The sequence below is a fragment of the Oryx dammah genome, unplaced genomic scaffold (genome assembly GCF_014754425.2).
Source record: "Oryx dammah isolate SB20612 unplaced genomic scaffold, SCBI_Odam_1.1 HiC_scaffold_25, whole genome shotgun sequence".
NCBI lineage: Eukaryota > Metazoa > Chordata > Mammalia > Artiodactyla > Bovidae > Oryx > Oryx dammah.
Window position 1 is genome coordinate 11,148,671 of NW_024070209.1, and position 20,723 is coordinate 11,169,393.

The window sequence follows — 20,723 nt, forward strand, 5'->3', positions numbered from 1 at the left end:
GTAAAGCACACAGGGGTGGGGTGGGGGGCTTCAAACACTCACTTGGTCCCACGCTCTTGTTCTGAAGGGAGGAAACTGAGGCCCAGAGAGAGTACAAGGCTTGCCCAGGGTCCTTCAGGACCAGTGCTCAGACTGCTAATCCTGGATCCCAACAGCCTCCTGCTCAAGAACTCAGGAAGCGGTAGTTCAACCCCCGAGGAAAAGCCTCCTCGTTCTGTAGCCTGGTCCTAGGGATCCACACTGGACCTCAGAGGAGCTCTGCTCTTAGACCTGAGAAACATTTGCACAGCAGATATAGACAAGACGAGGGATGAATCCAAACTGGGGAGCTGGAGCTCCCATCTCCTACCGTCACCTGCTCTGTCCTATGCATTTTGGCACCATCCACGTGACTGTTGCCTGCTTGTCAAGCCATCATCCACAAAGCATTCCTGTAAAGGCCTGACACCATTCATGTTTTATTGAGAACAGTGGGCAGGTGGGGAGGAGGGGGTGCTGGCTGCTCTGAAGAATTAAGAACCCAATAGGCTAGTCGGGCAGACTCCACCTGATCACGATCCAGGGAAGAGCCCGTGGGGCGGCACCTGGCCTCCCTAGGATCCCTCAGCAGGGGCATCCGGCAGGCCCCTCAGGGAAGGTGGGCAGAAAAGAATTTCGGGTGACAGGTTACAGTTTCCACAGCTTCCAACCCAAGAGCAAGGGGTGGTGCTAATCTGGGGAGGAGGAGGACAGTCAGGGCTAATCTTGAGTATCCAGCCCAGCTCTTCTAGGTTTCCAGAAGACTTGTGTTCCTCTGTGGGGATCCTAAAGATGGAGAATCAGACCAGGAGAGCCCCTCACTGATGAAAGTTCTAGAAGACTCTAGAACATCCTCAGGGAGCTGAGACCTTTCACCCCCCAGGTCTTAGCCATGCTGCTAGAGTCCTAAATGGAGGAGGGTAAGAGGAGGGGTGGTGGTCCCCCCATACCCCTCCCAAGGGAGGCAGAAACCTCTTCCAGACCCTGTGAGGCTAGCCATTGTACCAGGGCCTAGAGGGAAGGCACAAGTACAGATATTCTGGGGGAGGGGCTAATCTCTACTTCCCTGATGTCTAAACAGTGAGTGAGGTGGGGAGAGGGGGGTAATCCCCATGGTTCAGGGTTACCCACAGAGCGCCTAAGAGAAGGTGCAGTGGGGCCCGGTTCCCCGCTCCCGCCTCTCCAGGCTGCAACAGTGGGAGGCAGGGCAGTCGGTAAGGGCATCTTGGCCCCTCTCTCCTTCAGTGGAGTCAGGCTGCTCTCGGGTTGCCACTTTGTTACTGACCCCCTCCCCCCACACTGAGCTGAGAGGGCTGAAGCCTCAAGCGGATGAGTGAGTGGGGCCATGGGGAGGAGCACTGTTAGGCCCTGGCCTTGGTTCCAGCCACTTGCATCCGAACCTCAGGGGGAAGCCAGTTCTGAGCAGCTCAGTGACGGCGCAGAGCCTGCGCCACGCAGCAGCAGTGTCCAGGCGTGAGGTCCGGCGTGGCGAGGGCCTAGGGTCCAGCCTGTCTCACCCTCAGGCAGAAAGAGTGCTGAAATGGGGCGAAGCGGGCGACAGGAGTGGGCTGTTCCTTCCAAGCCTCTGCTCTGGGGAAAGGCCCAGCGCTTCCGAGCAGGGTGACATCACACATCAGTCATCTCATCCCCCAGCTCGGCATCTTCCGGCTCTCCCTCCTCCTCCTCTTCTTCCTCCTCCTCCTCAGAGGTCATGTTGGGCTCATCGGCCTCTGCCAGACATTTAGGGCAGGAACAGACGAACAGATAGTTCTCCCTGCAGAGGGCGAGGGGGCATGATGGTGAGGGCACAGTCAGGCCGCCACTGGAATGGAGGACCCCAGAGCCCCGCTGCCCACTGCAGCCCCCGCTGGCACCTGAGGATCTTGTGGCGGCTGTGGCGGCTGCGCTCCCGCTGGCAGCAGTCTAAGTAGCTGATGCAGATTTCCTAAGGGGCACGAGAGAGGCAGGCTGATGGTCTTCTAACAGGTGGGATGTGGGCCTCCCCAACCTCTGCCCCCTGTCCAACCACTGCCTCGTCCCCAGGAGCCTGAGCTGCCCTTCAGCGAAAGGGCAGGCCACCCCAGTCCATCCCCTTGTGCTCAGAGCAGGGAGAGGACTGTGAGGCTTTGACAGTCTGAACTGGGGGCTATGGTTGGGCCTCAGGCCATGGCCAAGGTCTGTCTGTGGCTGGGGCAGAGGTTATCTTGCTGTGACGCTACTTGCCCTGAAAGAAGTTTCAAGCAGGCTCTGTGTACCACTCTAACAGCCAGGACCCCAAACCACATTAGCAACCCATAGTCCAAGCCACAGAGGGCCATTTCCTGTTTCCTTAGAAGCTGCAGATTCCTTGATCAAAAAGTAGCTGAAGACAACAACTCAGGCACACAGTGCTCTTTCAAACAATGCTGAGCTTTCTGGAGTTATTTTTTGAAGTGAGGTGGGGTCAGAGCACACTCACAAGCAAGACTAGGGTCCTGCAGCATGAGGGGATTCAACCCAACAGCCTGAACCTGGGGCTGGAGCCACTGCTGCTGATTCCTGGAGAGAACTTTCCAGGCCTCCTGCCCACCCACCCCCACAGCTACTCGCCCCCTCACCTCTCCTGGCTTAATATCCTCCAGGGCGGTGACATGCAAAAGGAAGTTGTTTTCTGGGAAGGAGGTCTCTGCGTTGGGGACACAGCTGTGGTTGCCTGGGTCATGAGAGGCAGGTAATGAGGATTGTTGATTAAGTAAAATAACAGCCTTAACTGTGCAGAGCCCTGGGCCCCGGCTTTCCTCGTTCTCTGATCCCTGCTAGGGCTGTGCAGGTCCTGGGGCCCTGGTGTCCTGTCTCCCTGTCCAGCGCTCTTTCCTGAAGAGCACAGGTCCAGATATGCTCCCACATCACTGCCCTGCCCCACCTGCCATGTCTGGCCCTGCTCTTCTCCTCACTGGTCCCCTCGAGCCTCAGCTGTTCCCAGTGTCTCACAAAGGGAGGGACAGGGCTGTGAAAGGGATGCCCGTGCCTGAAGCTTAACTCAAGCCTGTCTGTTACTGGTAACAGCTGGGAGCCTAGTTTGGGAAAGGTAGTGTCCCCAGAGCCTGGGAGGAAAGGTTTGCGGTGAGGAGAGCAGAGAGTGGGAGGCCAGGATCTGGAAAAACAGTCAGAACTGGCTCTTCCCTCCATTAGGCGCTGATGAGACTGCCTTCCAGCCTGAGCTCCTCCTGGGTTCTTAGGACACTCAGGACTCAGGGCAGTGGTGGGGCAAGACCCAGGGTTCCCTCTGGAAGAATCAGAGCTCTGTGCCCTGCCTTAGCACCGAGCCTAGCCCACTGGAAAGCACGAGCAGTCCAATAAATGAATGAAAAAATGATATGGGAGACCAAGCGGAAATCCTCAAGCTCAGCCCTAATCCCACTCCCAGACTCAACTCTACCAGAAGGGACCAACAGAATTAACTGCAGCGTGAGGCTGCGCCTTCTCAATGCCGGGACTCACAGCAGCTCTGCAGCACAAAGAGGCCAGATCCTTCACAGTTAAGAAACTCGCCGGTTGCTGTAAGACAGTAGAATGCAGATGGTATTACGTCCATGTCATAGGTAGGAAAAGGAAACTAGGCTTATAAGGACAGGCATGGCTCCACTGTCTTGCCACCCAGTCACTACCATTTACCTGACAATGCTTCTTTGAGGTTCAAGCTTGCTTTCCTATACATGATACCAACTTACAATCCGGCACTCCCCTACCCCCCGCACGAGGCCTCTGCATGGACCGCAGGGCCATTTCTCGTGTATGCCCTGCAGACAGGCATGAAGCGTCACACAGAGATTACCTTCCCCAGCCTTGAACTCAGAGCTCCCTGGGGGAGGACTGTACGTCACACAGGGATTACCTTCCCCAGCCTTGAACTCAGAGCTCCCTGGGGGAGGACTGTGTCCACCAACTGACTGATGGGGGCTTCCGAAGTCGGGTGAGGCCAAGGCTCCATCTCACCAACCTGCCTCGATGTCCTTGTACAGCTGGTCAATGAAGGCGTCCAGCTGCTCACGGTCCTGAGGCTTCAGCTCCAGAGCATCACAGGCATGGACCCACTGGCTCAGGGAGCTGGGGGTCCCAGGCAGCCGTGGTTGGAGAGGAGAAAGACCCAGCTCACAGGGCTCTCCACCTCCAAGCAAGTTAAGTCCATTTCTTTCTCCCGAGAGTGGGTGGGGGTGGGTAGGTGTGTCCTTTCCCAACAGACTAAGTGTTCCCAAGAAAGACTTGGTCTGTCTGACCCTCACCCCTGAGTTTAGTCCAGCATTCTGGCCAGTCGCACCCTGGCCCACCCTAGTCTTGAAAGGAGCTGGGCTACTTTTCTCAATCTCCCACCCCAGCCCTGAGGGACAAGTCCAAGAGCTCTGGAACATTCTCTCCTAACCTGGTCCCAATTCCTTGGCCATTGGTCCCAACAAGAGCAAAGAGAGACCGGAATCCATCTGGAGTGAACCACTGTGGGGAGAAAGGAGAAGGGCACTCAGTGGGCAGCCACTTGCTCTTCTTCCTGACACAACTCTGTTGAGGAAGCTGGCTGTGAGTCAGTCCCACCCCAACTCTGTAAGACCAGGTCTGCTCTCGCTTAGCTGTCCCAGGTGGAGACGCTGCCCTGGTTGCTCCCAGAGGGCTGGAGTGACTGGGAGGCCACTGGTCCCACCTTCCCGCACTCACCTGGCTGAGTGCTTCTTCATAAAGCGCCTCTGTGAAGAGTCTCCGCAGTAGCTCCAGCTGACCCTGGGTTAGGGAAAGCAGGGAGAGGCCTGCAGCCCTGGGGTTTCCCCTTAGCACCCAGGCAGGGCCCAGAAGACCATGTAAGGGAAGGAAAAGGATGAGCTCTAAAGACTGAGCTTTCCCTGGGGGCAAAGGAAAGCCATGGAGTCCTGATCTCCAAAGAGCCTTGGCAGTCTGCTGGCCTTTTCCAACCCAGGATAGCAAACCCCAAATTCCTATTTTCTAGCACTTATACCAGCACCACCCTCCAGAGCAGCTTGACGCTCCCCTCCTTGCCCCAGATTCAGTGCAGGAAGGCTTGCCCCAAAAGCCCTTTTACACCTGCCTCTACCTTCAGGCAGCCCCTGCACAGAAGTCTGCTCTCCTCGGGGAGAATGTGTAACTCTTTGATCTGAAGCGAGTGCTCAGTACATGGACAACTAGAAGTCTGTTTCACCCTACTTCCTAACCTGCAGACCCCGCCAACCCTCCATTTTTCATTACACTTGATTTGCCCACTGCTATCTGATCATGGGGTCCTGCCTCCCATATCAGGGCACTCAGCCCCTCCATCCTTGGTCATCACCCCACTTTGCAATTTTAAGTCCACATTAGGTTATGAAGTTAAACAGCAGCAGAAATACAAGTCTCTGAATAGATTTTTGGACCCAGGTGCAAACTTCTTCCTGTGACTGGGAAGGGAGCAAGTGTGAAGCTTCCTCCAGGTAGCCATAGACAGCCCAGGCTACTAGCAGGGGTGGGAGGGTCATGGGGGGAGACCAACCTTGAATTTGTCCCCTAGGAGTTTATGGACAATTTCCTCCTCCTCATTAGCAGTTTTATTACAGAACTGGGAGAAGAGCCTGATCCAACGATCCTTATCCTTAGCCTGTAGTGAACAAATATACTTCAAGGTCAGGTTGATACATGCCATGCACGCATGTGCACAGATGGACTCACGGACACCCTCTTCTTTACTGTCACTCCCACCCTGTGGGAAGTCGGCTGTCATTCCAAAGCCCCAGCCCTCAGAGAAACACCGTCACACGTTAGCTTCTAGGTAGACCCTTCCCCCCAGCCCTGCCCACACCCAACCATCTCCCCAGCTGCTGCCAAGCTAGCCAATTCACAACACTTGGGAAAACAGAATGAGGCTGAGGAACAACAATATTAAAGAAGGGGTCGGAGTAGCTTCTCTTGCTGTACCTAAAGAGACACAATCCTGAAAAGGTGATGCTTATAAATGGCATGCATGAACTGCTGCTGCATAGGAAGTCATCTCAAAGATCACAGGCAAGATAAGCCCCCCTCTTCCTGCCAGATTTATGGTTAGCTACTCCTAAGGTTTACACGGCAAGCAGCCCTTCTTTGAGAGGCCCAGAAAGAACTCTGTATCCAAGCCAGTCTTAAAGTAAGAAGGAAACTGAGGCCAAGGGTTGAATGAGGCCAGAATCAGCTTCCTCTGGAAAATCAGGTGGGCTCACCTGTTTCACTGTGGCCACCATCCGGGCCATCAACATGATGCTTGCAGTCTCAGGCGGGTAGTGAACACTCCTGGGGAGAAAGAAAAAGGTTTGGCCTAGAAATTCCCTTCCCAGTAGCCGAATTCAGGAAAGCCTGGTCTGACTGCTACAGAGAATCCTTTCTACCAATCCCATTCATAACCAAAGAGGGAAAGCTATTGGCAAGGACATGGGCAGGATTTTATATCTCTATAGGCTTAATGAGACTCTTTCTGGGAGTGTATAAAATACTGAGGATGGTGGGGCTGGCAGCTCAGATTTAAGGCAGGAGGAATAGGTGAAATGATCTGTTTAGCCCTAAGAATGGAGGAAAAATCCAGGGAGTGGTAACTTAAGAAAGATGGCTGCATCTGCTGAGCGCCGTGAAGACAGGCAAGGAAGGAAAGATAAAGGAGAGAAGAGAGGAAATGCTACCTACCTCCAGGCCTCCTGCAGCTTATTGAGAGGATGCGCGGGGTCATCCTGGGAGGGGCCTGGGCACAGGATCTGATGGTACTGCTCAGCTGCGGCCAGTCGACATTCTGCACTGCAGTATGTCACCTGTCAGGGGAGGTGGAGGTCAGCACCCGAGGATCTGGCCTGGGGTGAGGCACAGACACCTGTGTGGCCTCACCTCCTCTAACTTCACTCCTCCCACAAACAGCCCCAGAGCAGCAGTCAGTGGCATTAGGTATTATGAGACGAGGAAGCACTCAGTGTTCTGGGGGCATGTGAGAGGGGCACCTGCCCCAGGCTTTAAAACCGTGGGAAGAAAAGACTGCTTCTCAGGGACAGGGAGGGGCCCTGCCAGGCTCCAAGGAAGAGGGCAAGCTCCCAACAAGCCTGTTTTCTGGACAGTGGGACTGGAACCGGGTGGACGAAACTGGAATAGTAACCAAGCCTTTTCAGTGTCTCCCCTCCACCGGGGGCTCGGGGCCATGACCAGGTCTGTCCTCACTCCCGTCTCCCCAGAGAGGACTTCAGCTCGGCCCCAGGGCTGCTCACCTGGCAATGGGGACAGCTCTGGTGCAGGTCTTGGCACACAGTGCACAGCTCGGGGTGAGGCAGAACCTGGCCTGGGTTCCCGGTCAGTCTCTGGGCGTTTTCCTCTGCCTTCTCCAGTGCCCGAAGACAGTGGTCACAGGCTGGGGGAGAGAGCCAGACATGACAGTGCGTCTAAGAGCAAGGGCTGCATTTGCCTTTTCACAGCAATATCCACAGGGCTAGGACAGCACCTGGCTCATAGCAGATGTTTTAAGGGGTGAGTAAATGAATGACTATGGTAAAGAATGGAATGAATGAATCAATTTCACATGCACTCAAAGATAGATGATACCTTCTTCCCTCTCTGGAGACCCCACCCCGCCTAGCAGACTCTCCTTGCTTCTCCATGGGACTTAGTCTATGGGGCTCTCCACCCCTCCCCCAAACTGGGCTTTCCCCACATTCTGGAGCTGATTGACCCTCCTCTCACAGATTTTTCTCTAGCCCAAGGAAAGGGTGAAAAAAGCGAGTGGCTGGCAAAGCTAAGAGCATGCTGTTTGTTTCTGACCCCTAATGCAGCCTTTTTTGACCAGGGGACATGTGGTCTCTTCCTGGTGGGGGCTCCACTTTGGCACAGAGCCCTTCAGGATGGTGCTGCATCCACCTGAGTGACAGGCCTCATCCAGGGTACCCTTTGGAAGAGCTTCTTTGCTACAGGCTCACGGCCCCAGACGGCCTGAGATTAGACAGGGGCATGGTTCTCAGGCACAGTTCTCCAAGAGAAGATGTGCTTTCCGTCTCGACACCGGGAGTCCCAGAAACTGTCAGGGACATCCGTGCTCTCCTCCAGGCGCCAAGGCTGCTGGGCACAGCAGCCTTCAGAGTGGGCGAGATGAGCTCACCTCGGTAGCGATAAAGTGCATTCCAGAGAAACTGCGCAGCCACCAGGGGCCGTTCTATGAATATGGTCTCCCCTTTCCGGATCAACTGTGTGGCAAACAGCCCCTTTCCCTAAAAGGGCAGAGAAGGAATAGGATGGCCATAAGAAGAGGCAGAGGACAGAGCTTCAAGGGCTCCTCCCTCCACGTGCTTCCCTCTTGGCAGAGGCCTCTGCCTCAGGAGGGTCAGTCCTGGAGCGTCGTCAGCCCCCTTCATAACCACGTCCTCCGGAAATGCAGTTCTACCCTACATTCAGCAGCACATCTTCCAGCCTGTCCAGGGCACAGGGCCTGGGATGGGAAGAGAGCCACCACATCAACCATGCTGGACTACACAGAGGAGTGTTGTTAGCACGGCCAGAGGTTCCTAGCAGGCTGGAGCCTCCAGTACTAGCACGTGGTACAGGGCCGCCTTCTGAGTCACCCACATGCCCCTCCAGGATCCTGGTCATGATGCTGCTCCTCGGGGTTGCAAAGAAATCCTACACTGTGGGAGGGGGAGGCCTAGTTTGCGGGAGAATGTGTCCTACTTCCCAGGTCGTTCGGTACTCACAGTACCTAGCACAGTACCTGGTGCCCAACAAGTTCTCAGGTGTGACACTGAAAGGAATGACTAGCCCTAGCACTAGTCCTAAGCCTGGCTTGCTGTGAAGCGTTGGGCAGACTGCCTTTTTCCACCTGTCTACCATGTGAAAAGCGAGTACTATAATAATATCTGCCGATAGTTTCCAGGATGTAATGACACGGCACAGGTGAAGGGACCCCATGCGCGCCACACTACTCAAAATGAGGTGATGGACTGGCAGCATGGGGGTCACCCGGGAGATAGAAACGCACAACCTCAGGCCCCACCCCAGACCCGCCACATCAGAACCTGCATTTTAACAAGATGCCCAGGTGATTCCCACGCACGTTAATGAGAAATCCTGGTCTAAACCACTGCAGACACCGTGTATGGGATGAAAGATGAGAAAACAACTGTTGAATTGCCATCTCTCAAACGTGCTTCCCTGGTGGCTCAGATGGTAAAGCGTCTGCTTACAATGTGGGAGACCCAGGTTTGATGCCAGGGTCAGAAAGATGTTTTGGAGAAGGAAATGGCAACCCACTCCAGTACTCTTGCCTGGAAAATCCCATGGACAGAGGAGCATGGTAGGCCACAGTCCTTGGGGTCGCAAAGAGTTGGACATGACTGAGCGACTTCACTTCACTTCAAATGTACAAAGGGACTCGGGAGGCAGTTTTAGAACCCAGGCAGTTACTGGCCCAGCTGGGCACTTTTACCCACTCTACACTTAGAGGACTGGTGCCCCTGCCAATTGCCCCTGTAGTGCCAGTGAACTGTCACAAAAAGGGAGAGAAAGAAAATAACTGAGCCAGCAGTGAAATGTGCTGTCAGGTGGCCTCCTGGGTAGCTCCCAGATTCCTTTGAACACTGGCGCTTTGGCTAGGCAGGGGCACCTTCCCGAATCAGAGCAGCAGGCTGTGTAGACCTGGACAGGCCCATGAGCCACAAATCTCAGCCCTGTGAATAAGTCTGGGAGCTCCAACAGCACGCTAGGGCAGCTCGAACAAAACCGTTGACAAAGCCGTGGATGCAGCTTGGTTGTCTTTCTAGAAGCCCACCTCCACGCTGAGTAACCCCTGCGACCCCAACCTAGCAAAATGAAAACCTGGCCTTCCTCTGTGGGACGCAAAGATACTAGGAACAGGGACCCACGTTACTTCTGACAGTCATCAATCTTGATATTGGATAAGCACTAATCTCTTTCTCCCTCTTTCTGGAGGACCAAATGGAGGAAATGTGTAGTAATCAATGCAAAGGGAAGAATCAGAGCTGTTCCTCTATGAAACTACGCATCCCCAAAACATATGAAGTGTTTCAAGAAAAAAACAGCTCTAATTCATATTACCAAGAAGCCTGGAGAGAAATGAATCTGAACCTGAATGTAAAGGGTACAAACTATGCAAAGTTATTTGCAATTTGAAAAGTAAGCTTTTTTTTTTTAAAGCTTGTATAATAAAGATTTAAGACTCTAGTAAATAAATTCTTTATTAAATTATTTTCTAGAAAAATATCAATTGCCAAAAGTGAATTCAACAGGAAGGAAGCCAAGACAGGCTAACAAGCAACACCAACACCTGCCTGATGCGCACTAGTACAGCATCTTGGTTGACATTTATCATATTCGATTAGGTTTCTGTTCTGACCAGTCATATCCCTGGCATAACAACTGGCAAAATTTTGAAAATCATTCTTGCCAATATCCATCGAGGCAACACAGAAAGTGGTCAAAAACCACCCCCACATGAGGCCCCCATTCTATATGGTTTCATAAATCAGCTCTCTTGAACCAAATAAGTAATTCTTATGCTATTTAAACTATTCAATACAGAGGGGAAAAAATGGAAGTTTCTCTATTTTACAAAACAAACAAAAAGCCAAGTATAACTCTGATGTAGTAACCTGAGGAAGATACCATAAAGGAAAAAAAAATCACAAACCAATCCCACTTGATGAATACATAGGCAAAAAGGATAAGCCATCTTGGCACCAAGTCTGGGTACATGATTCTTCTGCAGCAGCACATAAGCTGCGGGCTTAGATAGACAGCGAAGCCAGCTCTTTCTTCCAGAGCTGGGGTTTTGATGGAAGGCTAAAACAGGACAACTGGGCAAGGAGAATGGCTGAACTGATGTAAGAGGGAAGAAGTTAAAAAAAAAAAGGAGGTTCAGAGACGTGAGCCAAGTGAAAGTAAAGGTGAATATCTCTGCTTGCTAGGAGTGATGGAACTGAAACACCAGCAAACTGTGAGCCAATGAGAGCACTGCAGGCCTTGGGGTGGAGATGGAGTTGTGGGCAGTGAGGAGCCCAAGGACACAGGGGAGCTGATTTACCACCTTAAGAGAGGAATGCTCCAGATGCCTCTGGAGTGGAAAGAGGACAATGGAAGGTTAGTTTGGGGAACTGTGTGAATACCATGATGCTGAGAGCAGGAGCCAGATGACTAGAAGGCTGACATCCAGGGCAAGGAGCAAGAATACACACTGCCACTACAAATGATAAATTATTCAACCTCCCTAGTAAAGAAATACAAATGAGAACAAAGCAGTATCATTTTGCAAGTATCAACTAATAAAGATAACCAAGAAAGAAAACACTTAGTGCTGGTGAGAAGGAAAGGATGTGTGTACAGACAATGAGCTTCACCATCTTTGACCTCAGGGATGGAAAACAAGATACAGTATAAGGACCCATAAATGAACAGTTGTTGAGTGAACAGTAGTCCTCCCATGAAAGACTATTACTCAACTCTTAAAAATTAATACCTAAAAGGATTATTGATACTGAACTACATACTGCTGCATCAGAAAGCAGCCTAAAAATATAACTTTAAGATGCACATATTTGCACAAATTCAAGATTATGAGTGTTTTACTTTTCCTTTCGTTACATGCACTCTCGATTTTTTTCTACACTGAACTTTAAAACACGATAGTAAAACACAAAATGTCAGCCTCTTGATTTAAACTCTTCAATGTTACCACGGGCTTCAGTCCAAATTCCTTAGCACTCCAAGACCCTTTGTGATGTGTCCTGGCCTCTCTCCACAACCCCCCCGCCGCCCCCACCCAAATCTCACTCAAAATTCCTTGATGGCCCACGCTTTTTAGTACCGCAGCTCTCGCTGCCCGGCACATCCCGCCCAACAGCTCCCAGGATCCAGCAGCAATATCCCCCAGCCTGGCGCTCGAAAGGCCCGGTTCCACGGGAGGAAGGGGCGCGCACGAAGACTCTGCGGGCCCCAGCCCACCGCGTGACCGCCCTGACAGCCTGCACGCGGGGACCGACACGGAGCCCCCGGGCCGCGAGCCGGAGCCGGACAGCAGTGTCCGAGCGGCAGAGGAGCCTCTAAGCTGCAGGCATGGTGTCCCGCGGGGCTGTCTCCGAGGCCGGGCTGGGTGGGGGACCCCGGCACGGTTCGCCGCGGCCTCACCTTAGCGCTGCTCACGAAGCGGACTTCCACGGCGACCCGGGCCGGGCCCGCCACGCCCACGCAGAAAGAGAACACGTCGCACATGGAGGCCGCCATCTTGGGCGTACCTCCGCCTTCTGACCCTTGACCCAGACTCGACCCGGGAGGCCTCGCCCCCTAAGGCCCCGCCCCCAGCGTGCGTGTCCGTGAGGCTGCGCGGGTTGCCGCGCGGGTTTGCGCACGAGTGTTTGAGCGATGTGCGTGTAGGTCGAGTGGTTAGCTGACTGGGTGTAGCTGGCCTGCCTTTGTGCTTTTACATCTGTGCAGTTTTGCCTCTATCTTCGTGGCCAGTACCAGAGTTTGTGTGTGTCGTTTTGATGTGTGTGTCTGTTGTCTCTGCTTCTCAGTGGCCTGTCTTGTCAATCGCTCTTTGGACTCAGCCTAAAGGGAAGAGCTAGCTTACCACTCTTAGCCAGCCTACGAAGTCCAGCGCAAGATTTCCTATTCCCCCAGGTACTCTGTCAGGGGGCAGACAGTCCTAAGATCAAGCTGAAAGTGTGTCTTACTCAGACGCTTCAGGGGCATAGGGACCTTGTAGCCTGGGGGCGTGCTGGAGGGTCTAAGGACCATGATGTTGTATACAGAAGTGAGTCTGCGTATGCAGACTGTCCTGACTATGGGAGAGGGATCTGGTCTTTTGCTCAGGACTGACCTGTAGCATCTGTCCCCACAGCCAGGCCTGACCCCTGTCTCTCATTTTGTTCCCTCCTCCTCCCATTGATCCTGTGCTACTTGACATAAGACCTGTGTCTACATCTGCTGTGGTCTCATGGTGACATTTAGGGATTGGATAGAGCCGGGTAACTGCTGAATGGGTAACTGGTGATTTTTTAAAAACGGGAGCCAACATTTCCTGGAAGAGACACCTGCCGCTGTGTTCCTTTAATAGAGTTGACTGGATCCAGCTTTAGGGAGGATTTCCTGGAAGACAGGAACAGAAGGTTCTTGAAGCTGGACCGTGGCCTCCCCCCTCCTTCCAGCTGCAGCCTGGTATCCTCGAGACGATGGTCCACTGCCTCAGGGACAGATAAGTTTTCCAAGGACCACTGCTCCCTACCTTTTCTCCCTCCCTCAAGAACTCTGAAGAGCAGCGTGGACCGTGCCCTCTCTCACCACCAGGTGGCAGAGCACACCTCCTTCCACCAGCTCATCGCGACACCCAGAAGTCATCCTGTATTCTAAGGGAATACCCTCAACAGAGGCCCGCCAGGAAATGTGAAGTGCTAGAGAAATTAGCTCTGGAAATGTTGGTGGCGGACTTCACAAGGGGAGGCTATAATATACACTTATTGGAGAGAAACGGAGTGGTTCCCCGGAAGGAATGGAAGCCATGAGAACTGGTTGTGAAGGGGTTGGGGTAATAAAACAGCAGAGTTTATGGCAAAATGGCAGTTTTGGCAAAGGCACTGTTAAATCTCTCTACTCGATATAAAGATGGCTAGGGGGTCAAGTCGAGTAGCTAGAGGGAAAAAGATGGTGTTCAGGATAGCATGTCTGCTCCAAGGGGGCAGCTGGGCCCGAGTTCCTTCTATGAGTGGTAGCAGTTCAGACAAAACTAAAAACCTTCAGGAAATTCTGTGAGAGGAAGTGGGCTAAATGGTCTACCCGTCCTTCTTTGCTCTCAATTCTACCATTTCCAATGAGGAAGAGTCTGAAATGCCCAGCTGCTGATTCAAGGAGGCCCTCTCTCCTCAGGTCAGGCAAAGATTACTCTCTGGAGAGGCTGGGGCTGAGGTAATACTCCCACAGGTGAAGGAGACCTATAAGCCTTAGTAGTTACTGCACACTTCGTGCTGAGCCTGGCACACTCTGAAGTGTTTTACAGATATCATCTCAGCCCTGGGAAGTCAAAGTTATCAACATACCCAATCTACAGGTGCGGGGGAAACCCTTAGGAATTCAGTAACTTGGCCAAGGACATAGCTGAAGGCCAAACTCTGTACCTGTGACTATTTGCATTATTACAGCTCCCAGGGGTCGACACAGAAAAAGAGGGCTCCTGCTTTACAGTTCAGATTCTCATGGTGCCCTTTGACCTGACAAGCTCTTCATTAAGAATTGAAACAAAGAGGTCCAATGGGTACTTCCAGGAAGAACTAGCCCAGCCTGGACTGAGCCTTTGTTGCAGTCCTCAGCTGTCTGTTCCTGACTCGGTGTCTTCTCTCTGGATGCTGGTGTCAGAGCTGCTGGAGGGCTCATCTGGGGAGGCAGCCATGGCAGATGCAGCTGGCAATTTCAGCTTTTGCTGCTTCTGATATTTGACCCTTCGGTTTTGGAACCAGACCCTCACCTATAATTGAGGCAGTGAGAAGAGATCAGAATGTAACTAACAGTTTCCACTGCATCCCCCATTACCACAGTGCCGACTCCTCTCTGAAAATTTACTCTTCATTCTAAGGGAAGCACACCCTTCCCTCTAATTCCAGTACCACTCACTCACCCAAGTATTTACTGAGCTCCTGATCTGACCTCTGGAGAAGGAAATGGCAACCTACTCCAGTATTCTTGCCTGGAAAAATCCCATGAACGGAGGAGCCTGGTGGGCTACAGTCCATGGGATTGCAAAGAGTTGGACACGACTGAGCATCTGTGTACTGGCTTCACTTTAAACATCCACATCTGAGGCAGTGCTGGCCCTTCCCAGGTAATGGTGATAATAGTATGAGCTCTGCCTTCACGGAGCTCACAGTCTAGTGGAGGGAGACTAAAAACAAACATGGAAACAAATATATAAACACAAATGAGGGTACAAATAGGAGTTTGAGCCTCCCTGAAGAACCAGCAGGGGAATTCCCAGGGCAGGGGAATCAAGCTTGGAGTGTCTGAGGATCAGAAAGGAGGAAACACGGCAGACACATCTGAGAAAGGGGACAGCAAAGGGAAAGAACGTGGAAGAGGTGAGTGGGGACCAGATCACCCAAAACTGTGAAGGCCATGGATTAGAAATGTCACTTTCGAGTTTTTTAGTGGGATGTGACATAGTCCTATTTACATCAAGTACATTGCGAATCTGGCAGTGGGTGAAGAATGGATAAAAGCAGATTTGAGGAGACAGCTGGGGAGACTGTTGCAGAGATCCAGCAATAGTTGGGGTTGCACACTCCCTTCCCTGTATCATGAGAAGAACGGTCCCATTTGAAACTGGTGGCAATGGAGAAAAATGAAGTGATTCCAGTTGTATTTTGGAGATAGAGGTGAAAAGGCTGGCTGGTGAATTGGAATTGGGAGAGAAAAAGGAATCTAAGATGACTGAGTATCTTAGATACTCAGATCTAAGTATCTGAACTAGATTCTTGAGCAGCTCGGTGGACAGTGATGCCATGTGTGGGGAAAGGGAGAGATTGGGGAGGGGAATCAAGAATTGAGGTTTTGACTTCTTAAGTTTGAAATGGCTACCCACAAGACACCCAAGTGGAGGCCCCAGGAAGGTAGTTAGACGCACAAGTCAGAAAAGAGGGGGCGGGTGGAAGATACAAACTAGGGAGTCACTGGCTTACAAATGGTATTTAAAACCCATGGGGATAGATTAAATCAGCTAGGGAAGAAAATTTGAGGCCACAAAGAGAAGAGTTGCCTACAAAGGGAACCGAGAAGAAGGGACTAGAGGGCTGGGAGAAAAACCAAGAGAGTGTGTGTCTGGAAGCCAAGAGAACTGTGGGTTTCAAAACAGGATTGGTTGATTGTACTGAGTGGTGGGGTGAGAGGAGGGAAGAAAGCATATGGTGGCTTTGGCAACATGGAGGTCATTAGAGACCTTGATGAGAAGGTTCAGTGAAATGGCAGAATGAAAGAAATCACACTGCAGGTGGGAGGTGAGGACATGGAGAGAACATAGCCAGTTCTTGAGAAATTTGCCTGTGAAAAGAGCAGCTATAATTCAGTAGCCAGAGGGGAATATGGGGTCAAGAGAGTGTTTATTATTTTTAATATTTAGTCTCTTGAATACCAACTTAATTTCACTGTCAGCTCCTTATTTAGCATGGAAACATTATATTATAAAGTTCTAGATTAACACGTGTTGTTTCCATAATGTGATTTCAAATAGGACTATTTTTCTCATCATATAGAGAAGGGAGTGTGCCAGTGGTTAGGGCCTGTATCCCCTATCAGCCAGGCACAGAAAAAGAGGCCCATAAATTCCTCTCAGCCCCGACTCAGGGCTCTTTGAGAGAGTAGTAACTGTCCTTAGGTGCAGCCCGAGCCCCACAGGAGTCCCTGCTCTCACCTGGTTCTCTGTAAGCTTGAGCTGCGCTGCCAGCTGGGCTCTCTTCTTCCCCACTATATTGTGCTGTTTTGCAAACACTTTCTCCAATTCTTCCAGCTGCTCCAAGTTAAACATGGTTCGAATCCTCTTTTGGGATCTCTCAGGGTCCTGAAGGTCCTGAGCTTGGGTCCAGTCTTGGGGATCCCAGAGGCCTAGGCAGTGAACCAGCTCCAAGCCTGAAGAGCAATTAGCAGGAGGAAAGGTTAGCCGTAACCCCCTACCCTGTCATCGTGGAGGAGAGAAACAAACTCACAGCTCCACTGCCCTGTCTTACCCTTGGCCAGGTAACAACACAGCAAGAAGGTAGGGTGGGAAGAGACTGCGCAGAAATAAAACAAATGAAAAGGACATGGAACTCTGCTCAATGTTATGTGGCAGCCTGGATGGGAGGGGAGTTTGGGGGAGAAGGGATATATATGTTTATGTGTGGCCGAATCCTTTCACTGTTCACCTGAAACTATCACAACATTGTTAAATGGCTATACCCCAATACAAAATTAAAAAAAAAAATTTTTTTTAAAAGAAGGGACAGTGTTGTGAGACTGCTTTGGCCTCCATTATTTCAGGTTAGTGGCATAATCTCTGGCCCTAAGAGGAGCTGCCAAACCTCCATCTCTCCTTTCCTTGGCTACTTCAGGAAAACCCTATGAGATGAGCAGAGAAGAGACCCCCTTTTGAACAAAGAGTGAAGGTTCATCTTTTCTGTTCATTCAAATTTTTGAATGTGTACTATGATTCAGGCATGGTTCCAGGACAAAACAGAGAATCCCTAACAGCAAAAAAAAAAAAAAAAAGGCAAATAAGTAAAAAATTGAGTATGTCAGAAAGTGATTAGCACGAATAAGAAGAATAAATCAGGGAAGGACAGGGTAAGTGTGTGTGTGTGTGTGTGTGTGTGTGTGTGGGTAGGTGGAAGAATTTGTATGAACATCTTTGGAAAGGGTAGCCACTTCACTAAGGTGACACTTGAATAAGGCCACCATGTACAGCTTGTATCCTGAACACTGGTACCCAGCTGAGAGGGTAAGTGGAGTCTGAAATTCTGCCTGCTCTTTGCAAGCCTGTTCTTCCTCCCTGACAAGGTGTTGTGTTTGCATGAAGTTAGGTGGTACCCTTTTCTAATGCACATAAGGGTGCTATTCAGCTCATAGAGCCGTGGGCCAGCAGAGATGCAGATTGATCTAAAAGGGGCAGTACCTGACTCATAACTCCAGAGGAGTGAGGAAGTAAGCCATTGGGCTAGCTTGGAGGAAGTGTTCCAGACAGAGTTCTGGCGATGCAGTGCTAAGACTCCTCAGCTCCCACTAACCTTGGGGAGGGGCTCCAGGGCTAGCAGACAAAACTGCCCCAGTGAAGGGAGTGAGGTCTGGCTGCCTAAGGCCCCAGCCACTGGGCCCAGCTGGCTTACAGAAGCATGAAGAGCAAAATATAAGAGATCATCAGTGGACTCAGATTTAAAATATGGTATATTCTTGCAATGGACCGTTCTGTGGCATGAAAAATCTCTGATACATGGTCAAATAAAAGGAGTAATGTGCAGAGCAGTGTGTCTAGTATGGGGGGGGGTTAGAAGAATGCATGTGTGTGTATATATATATATGCATGTATTTTCACAAATACACATGAATGTGAGCTCGGACGGTAAAGAATCTGCCTGCAATGCAGATACCCAGGTTCAATCCCTGGGTAGGGAAGATCCATTGGAGAAGGACATGGCAACCCACTCCAGTATTCTTGCCTGGAGAATTCCATGGACAGAGGAGCCTGGAGGGCTACAGTCCATGGGGTCACAAAGAGTCAGACACGACTAAGCGTTTAACACACATGTGTGTCCAAGTATTAAATAGTATAAAATGCACTGGAAGAATAAAGAAACTGGTGTCTGGCTGCCTGTGGGGTGGGGAGAAACAGGTGGCTAGGGGAAAGGAACGGTAAACTCTTCTCCATACTATAACTTAATAGTTAACATTTTGAAATTTGATTTGTGTGGCTGTAATACCCATGCAAAAACCAGCGAGGTGTTTCCCTGGTGGTCCAGTAGCTAAGACTTGGTGCTCCCGGTGCAGAGGGTCTGGGTTCAATCTCTGGTCAGGGAACTAGATTCCATGCTGAAACTAAAATATCCCACATGCCTCAACTAAGACCTAGCACAGCCAAATCAATCAATCAATATGTATATTTAAAAAACTAACTTGAAAATGAGACAACAGTAATACAAAGTAGAAAGTTATAATTCAGACCTCAGGTGTGTGGCGACGTTAGAAAAAGGTGGCTTGGAGTGAGGGCTGTGGCTCTCATGAAAGTGAAAGTGTTACTCGCTCAGTCATGTCCAACTCTTTGCAACCCTATGGTCTGAAACCCACCAGGCTCCTCTGTCCATGGAATTCTCCAGGCAAGAATACTGGAGTGTGTTGCCATGCTTTTCTCCAAGGGATTTGTCCCAATTCAGGGATCGAACTGGCATCTCCTGATAGCAGGCAGATTCTTTGCCATCTGAGACACCAGAGGTGGCTCTCATTATGTAGCAAGAATTTGGATAGTGTTTGGGAGACCAGGGTTTCTCTTCCACAAGGGTGGGAGGAATGCCCAGCTGAAGGGAGGTGAGGAGACACAGGGTGGGGGGAACCCAAGAAAGGTTGTCTTACCAGGATCTTGGTTTGGGTTGATAAGGCTTGCACTAAATTTGCTCTTGTTTTCCCTCATGGGAGCCATGGGGATGGATGAACCAGATAGCCAAAAATGGTAAAAACTCATATAGGTGGATGTTAATACTAGAGGAGAAAATTACCCCAATGGCTAAAGTCTCATGGGGATTTAAGTGACTGTGCTCCAGGGCCCAGAGCCCCAGGGAACCATTCTAACAGCTGAAGGAACCTGGCTCAGAGCAGTAAAGTGCGGAAGCCAAGCTCACACAGAGGTGAGCAGTGGAGGCTGTAACCCGGTCGGCTAACACCCAACAGCTCCTCGCTCTCCCTGAGGGGTACCAGTAGCAGCTGCTTCTCCGGCTGAGTTGGCCGCGCTGGGGAAAAGCCTGCTCCATCAAGCGTTACGTAAAGCAGGTGTGGCAGGGAGCAAGGGCCTCTCCCACTCCCTACTCCAGGGAGGGGCCAGGGTGCCTGCAGCCCTGCGCTGATCCTGGTTGTCCGAGCCGCTCTCGGCCTGCCTCACCTTCCTCTCTGCACACGTACCCACCCACTCCCCGACACACACCTTTTCCCACCTCAGCAGCGGGCCGGATAGTCTCCCACCCGGTCTGGGGCCCTCTCTCCGCCCGGTATCGCCTGCAGGGTCAAGAGTCATAAACTTGACATCCACTCCAACCACGCGTGGCTCTCAAACTCGGGGACTTCTCTATCCTGTGCCCACCGTGGCGGCTGTCCGCTCCCTCGTACCTGTGCCGCTGAGACCCTGGAGGCCGCAGAAGTGGGAGGCGAGGGGCCGCAGCGTAGGGGGCTGGGGGCACGGCTGGTGCAGCCCCGCGCTCAGGCAGGCGGGCAGCCACGTCGGCGGGCACGTCCCGGGCAGAGCCTGGGCGGGAGGCCTGGAGGGCACGTTCCAGAGGGCCCCGTGGGCGCCAGCGGAGACTGACAGCGGGGAGGTGGTGGGCGCGCGGGGGTCAGGTCTGGCCAGGATGGCCTCAACGGAAAAGGAGGACGCGAGGCGTCCGGGCGCGCGGGGTGGGCCTGGATTTGCAGAGCCAGGCGGCAGGGCGGGGGACGCGGGCCCTGGAAAGCGGCTGGAGCCCTGGGGCTGGACCCCGGCGCCCGAAAGAGGGAGCGGCCCGCAGTCCCGCGGCCCGGGGCTGGGCATGGCGCGGCCTTTGCTCGGAAGGGCCCAAGAAGGGGAGCTGGGGCCTCTGGGCTGTGGGCAGCACGGGAGGCGCGGGAGGACACCTGCTTTAAATAAGGGAGCGAGCCTTGTCGGCCAGGAACGGTCACAGCTGTCTCCCGCGGCTCTTAAATTGGACAGGGCGGGGCCGGGCTGGCTGGGCCTTTCCTTCCCATCGCCCAGGTGGGCGCCACCTCCCGCGGGCAGGACCCCCGCGACGTTCCAAAGCCCCGGGCGCCTTAGCGCCCTTCCTCCTTCCTCGTAAAAAAATCCCCATCCTGTGCAGTAGGGAAAGGGACCCTAAACTCACTGTAGCTTGCTGGTGACCCCAGGCGAGCCACCCTGTAGTGCCGCGACTTTAGGTTTTGGCTCATCCGCTCACTGTCTTTGAAAGCCCTGGCCACATTCACCTATGACTGTGTAAGCC

The 20,723-nt window shown here is 52.1% G+C and overlaps 2 protein-coding genes across 2 annotated transcripts; both read right to left on the bottom strand.

The window, feature by feature from the left end:
* Positions 1–434: 434 nt before the first annotated feature.
* On the bottom strand, positions 435–12,278 carry SMYD5 (SMYD family member 5). The gene is made up of 13 exons (XM_040223925.1): positions 12,166–12,278; positions 8,132–8,240; positions 7,251–7,390; positions 6,685–6,806; positions 6,228–6,297; positions 5,528–5,632; positions 4,705–4,767; positions 4,418–4,488; positions 3,998–4,104; positions 3,499–3,555; positions 2,616–2,710; positions 1,893–1,963; positions 435–1,792 (listed from the first exon to the last, which is right to left on the bottom strand). The coding sequence occupies exons 1-13, from the start codon at positions 12,259–12,261 to the stop codon at positions 1,645–1,647; spliced, it is 1,254 nt and encodes a 417-aa protein (XP_040079859.1). The 5' UTR covers positions 12,262–12,278; the 3' UTR covers positions 435–1,644.
* Positions 12,279–13,787: 1,509 nt separating this feature from the next.
* On the bottom strand, positions 13,788–20,278 carry NOTO (notochord homeobox). The gene is made up of 3 exons (XM_040224897.1): positions 19,861–20,278; positions 16,430–16,644; positions 13,788–14,494 (listed from the first exon to the last, which is right to left on the bottom strand). Exons 1-3 carry the CDS (start codon positions 20,276–20,278, stop codon positions 14,336–14,338), a joined length of 792 nt encoding a protein of 263 aa, XP_040080831.1. The 3' UTR covers positions 13,788–14,335.
* Between the last annotated feature and the right edge of the window lie 445 nt (positions 20,279–20,723).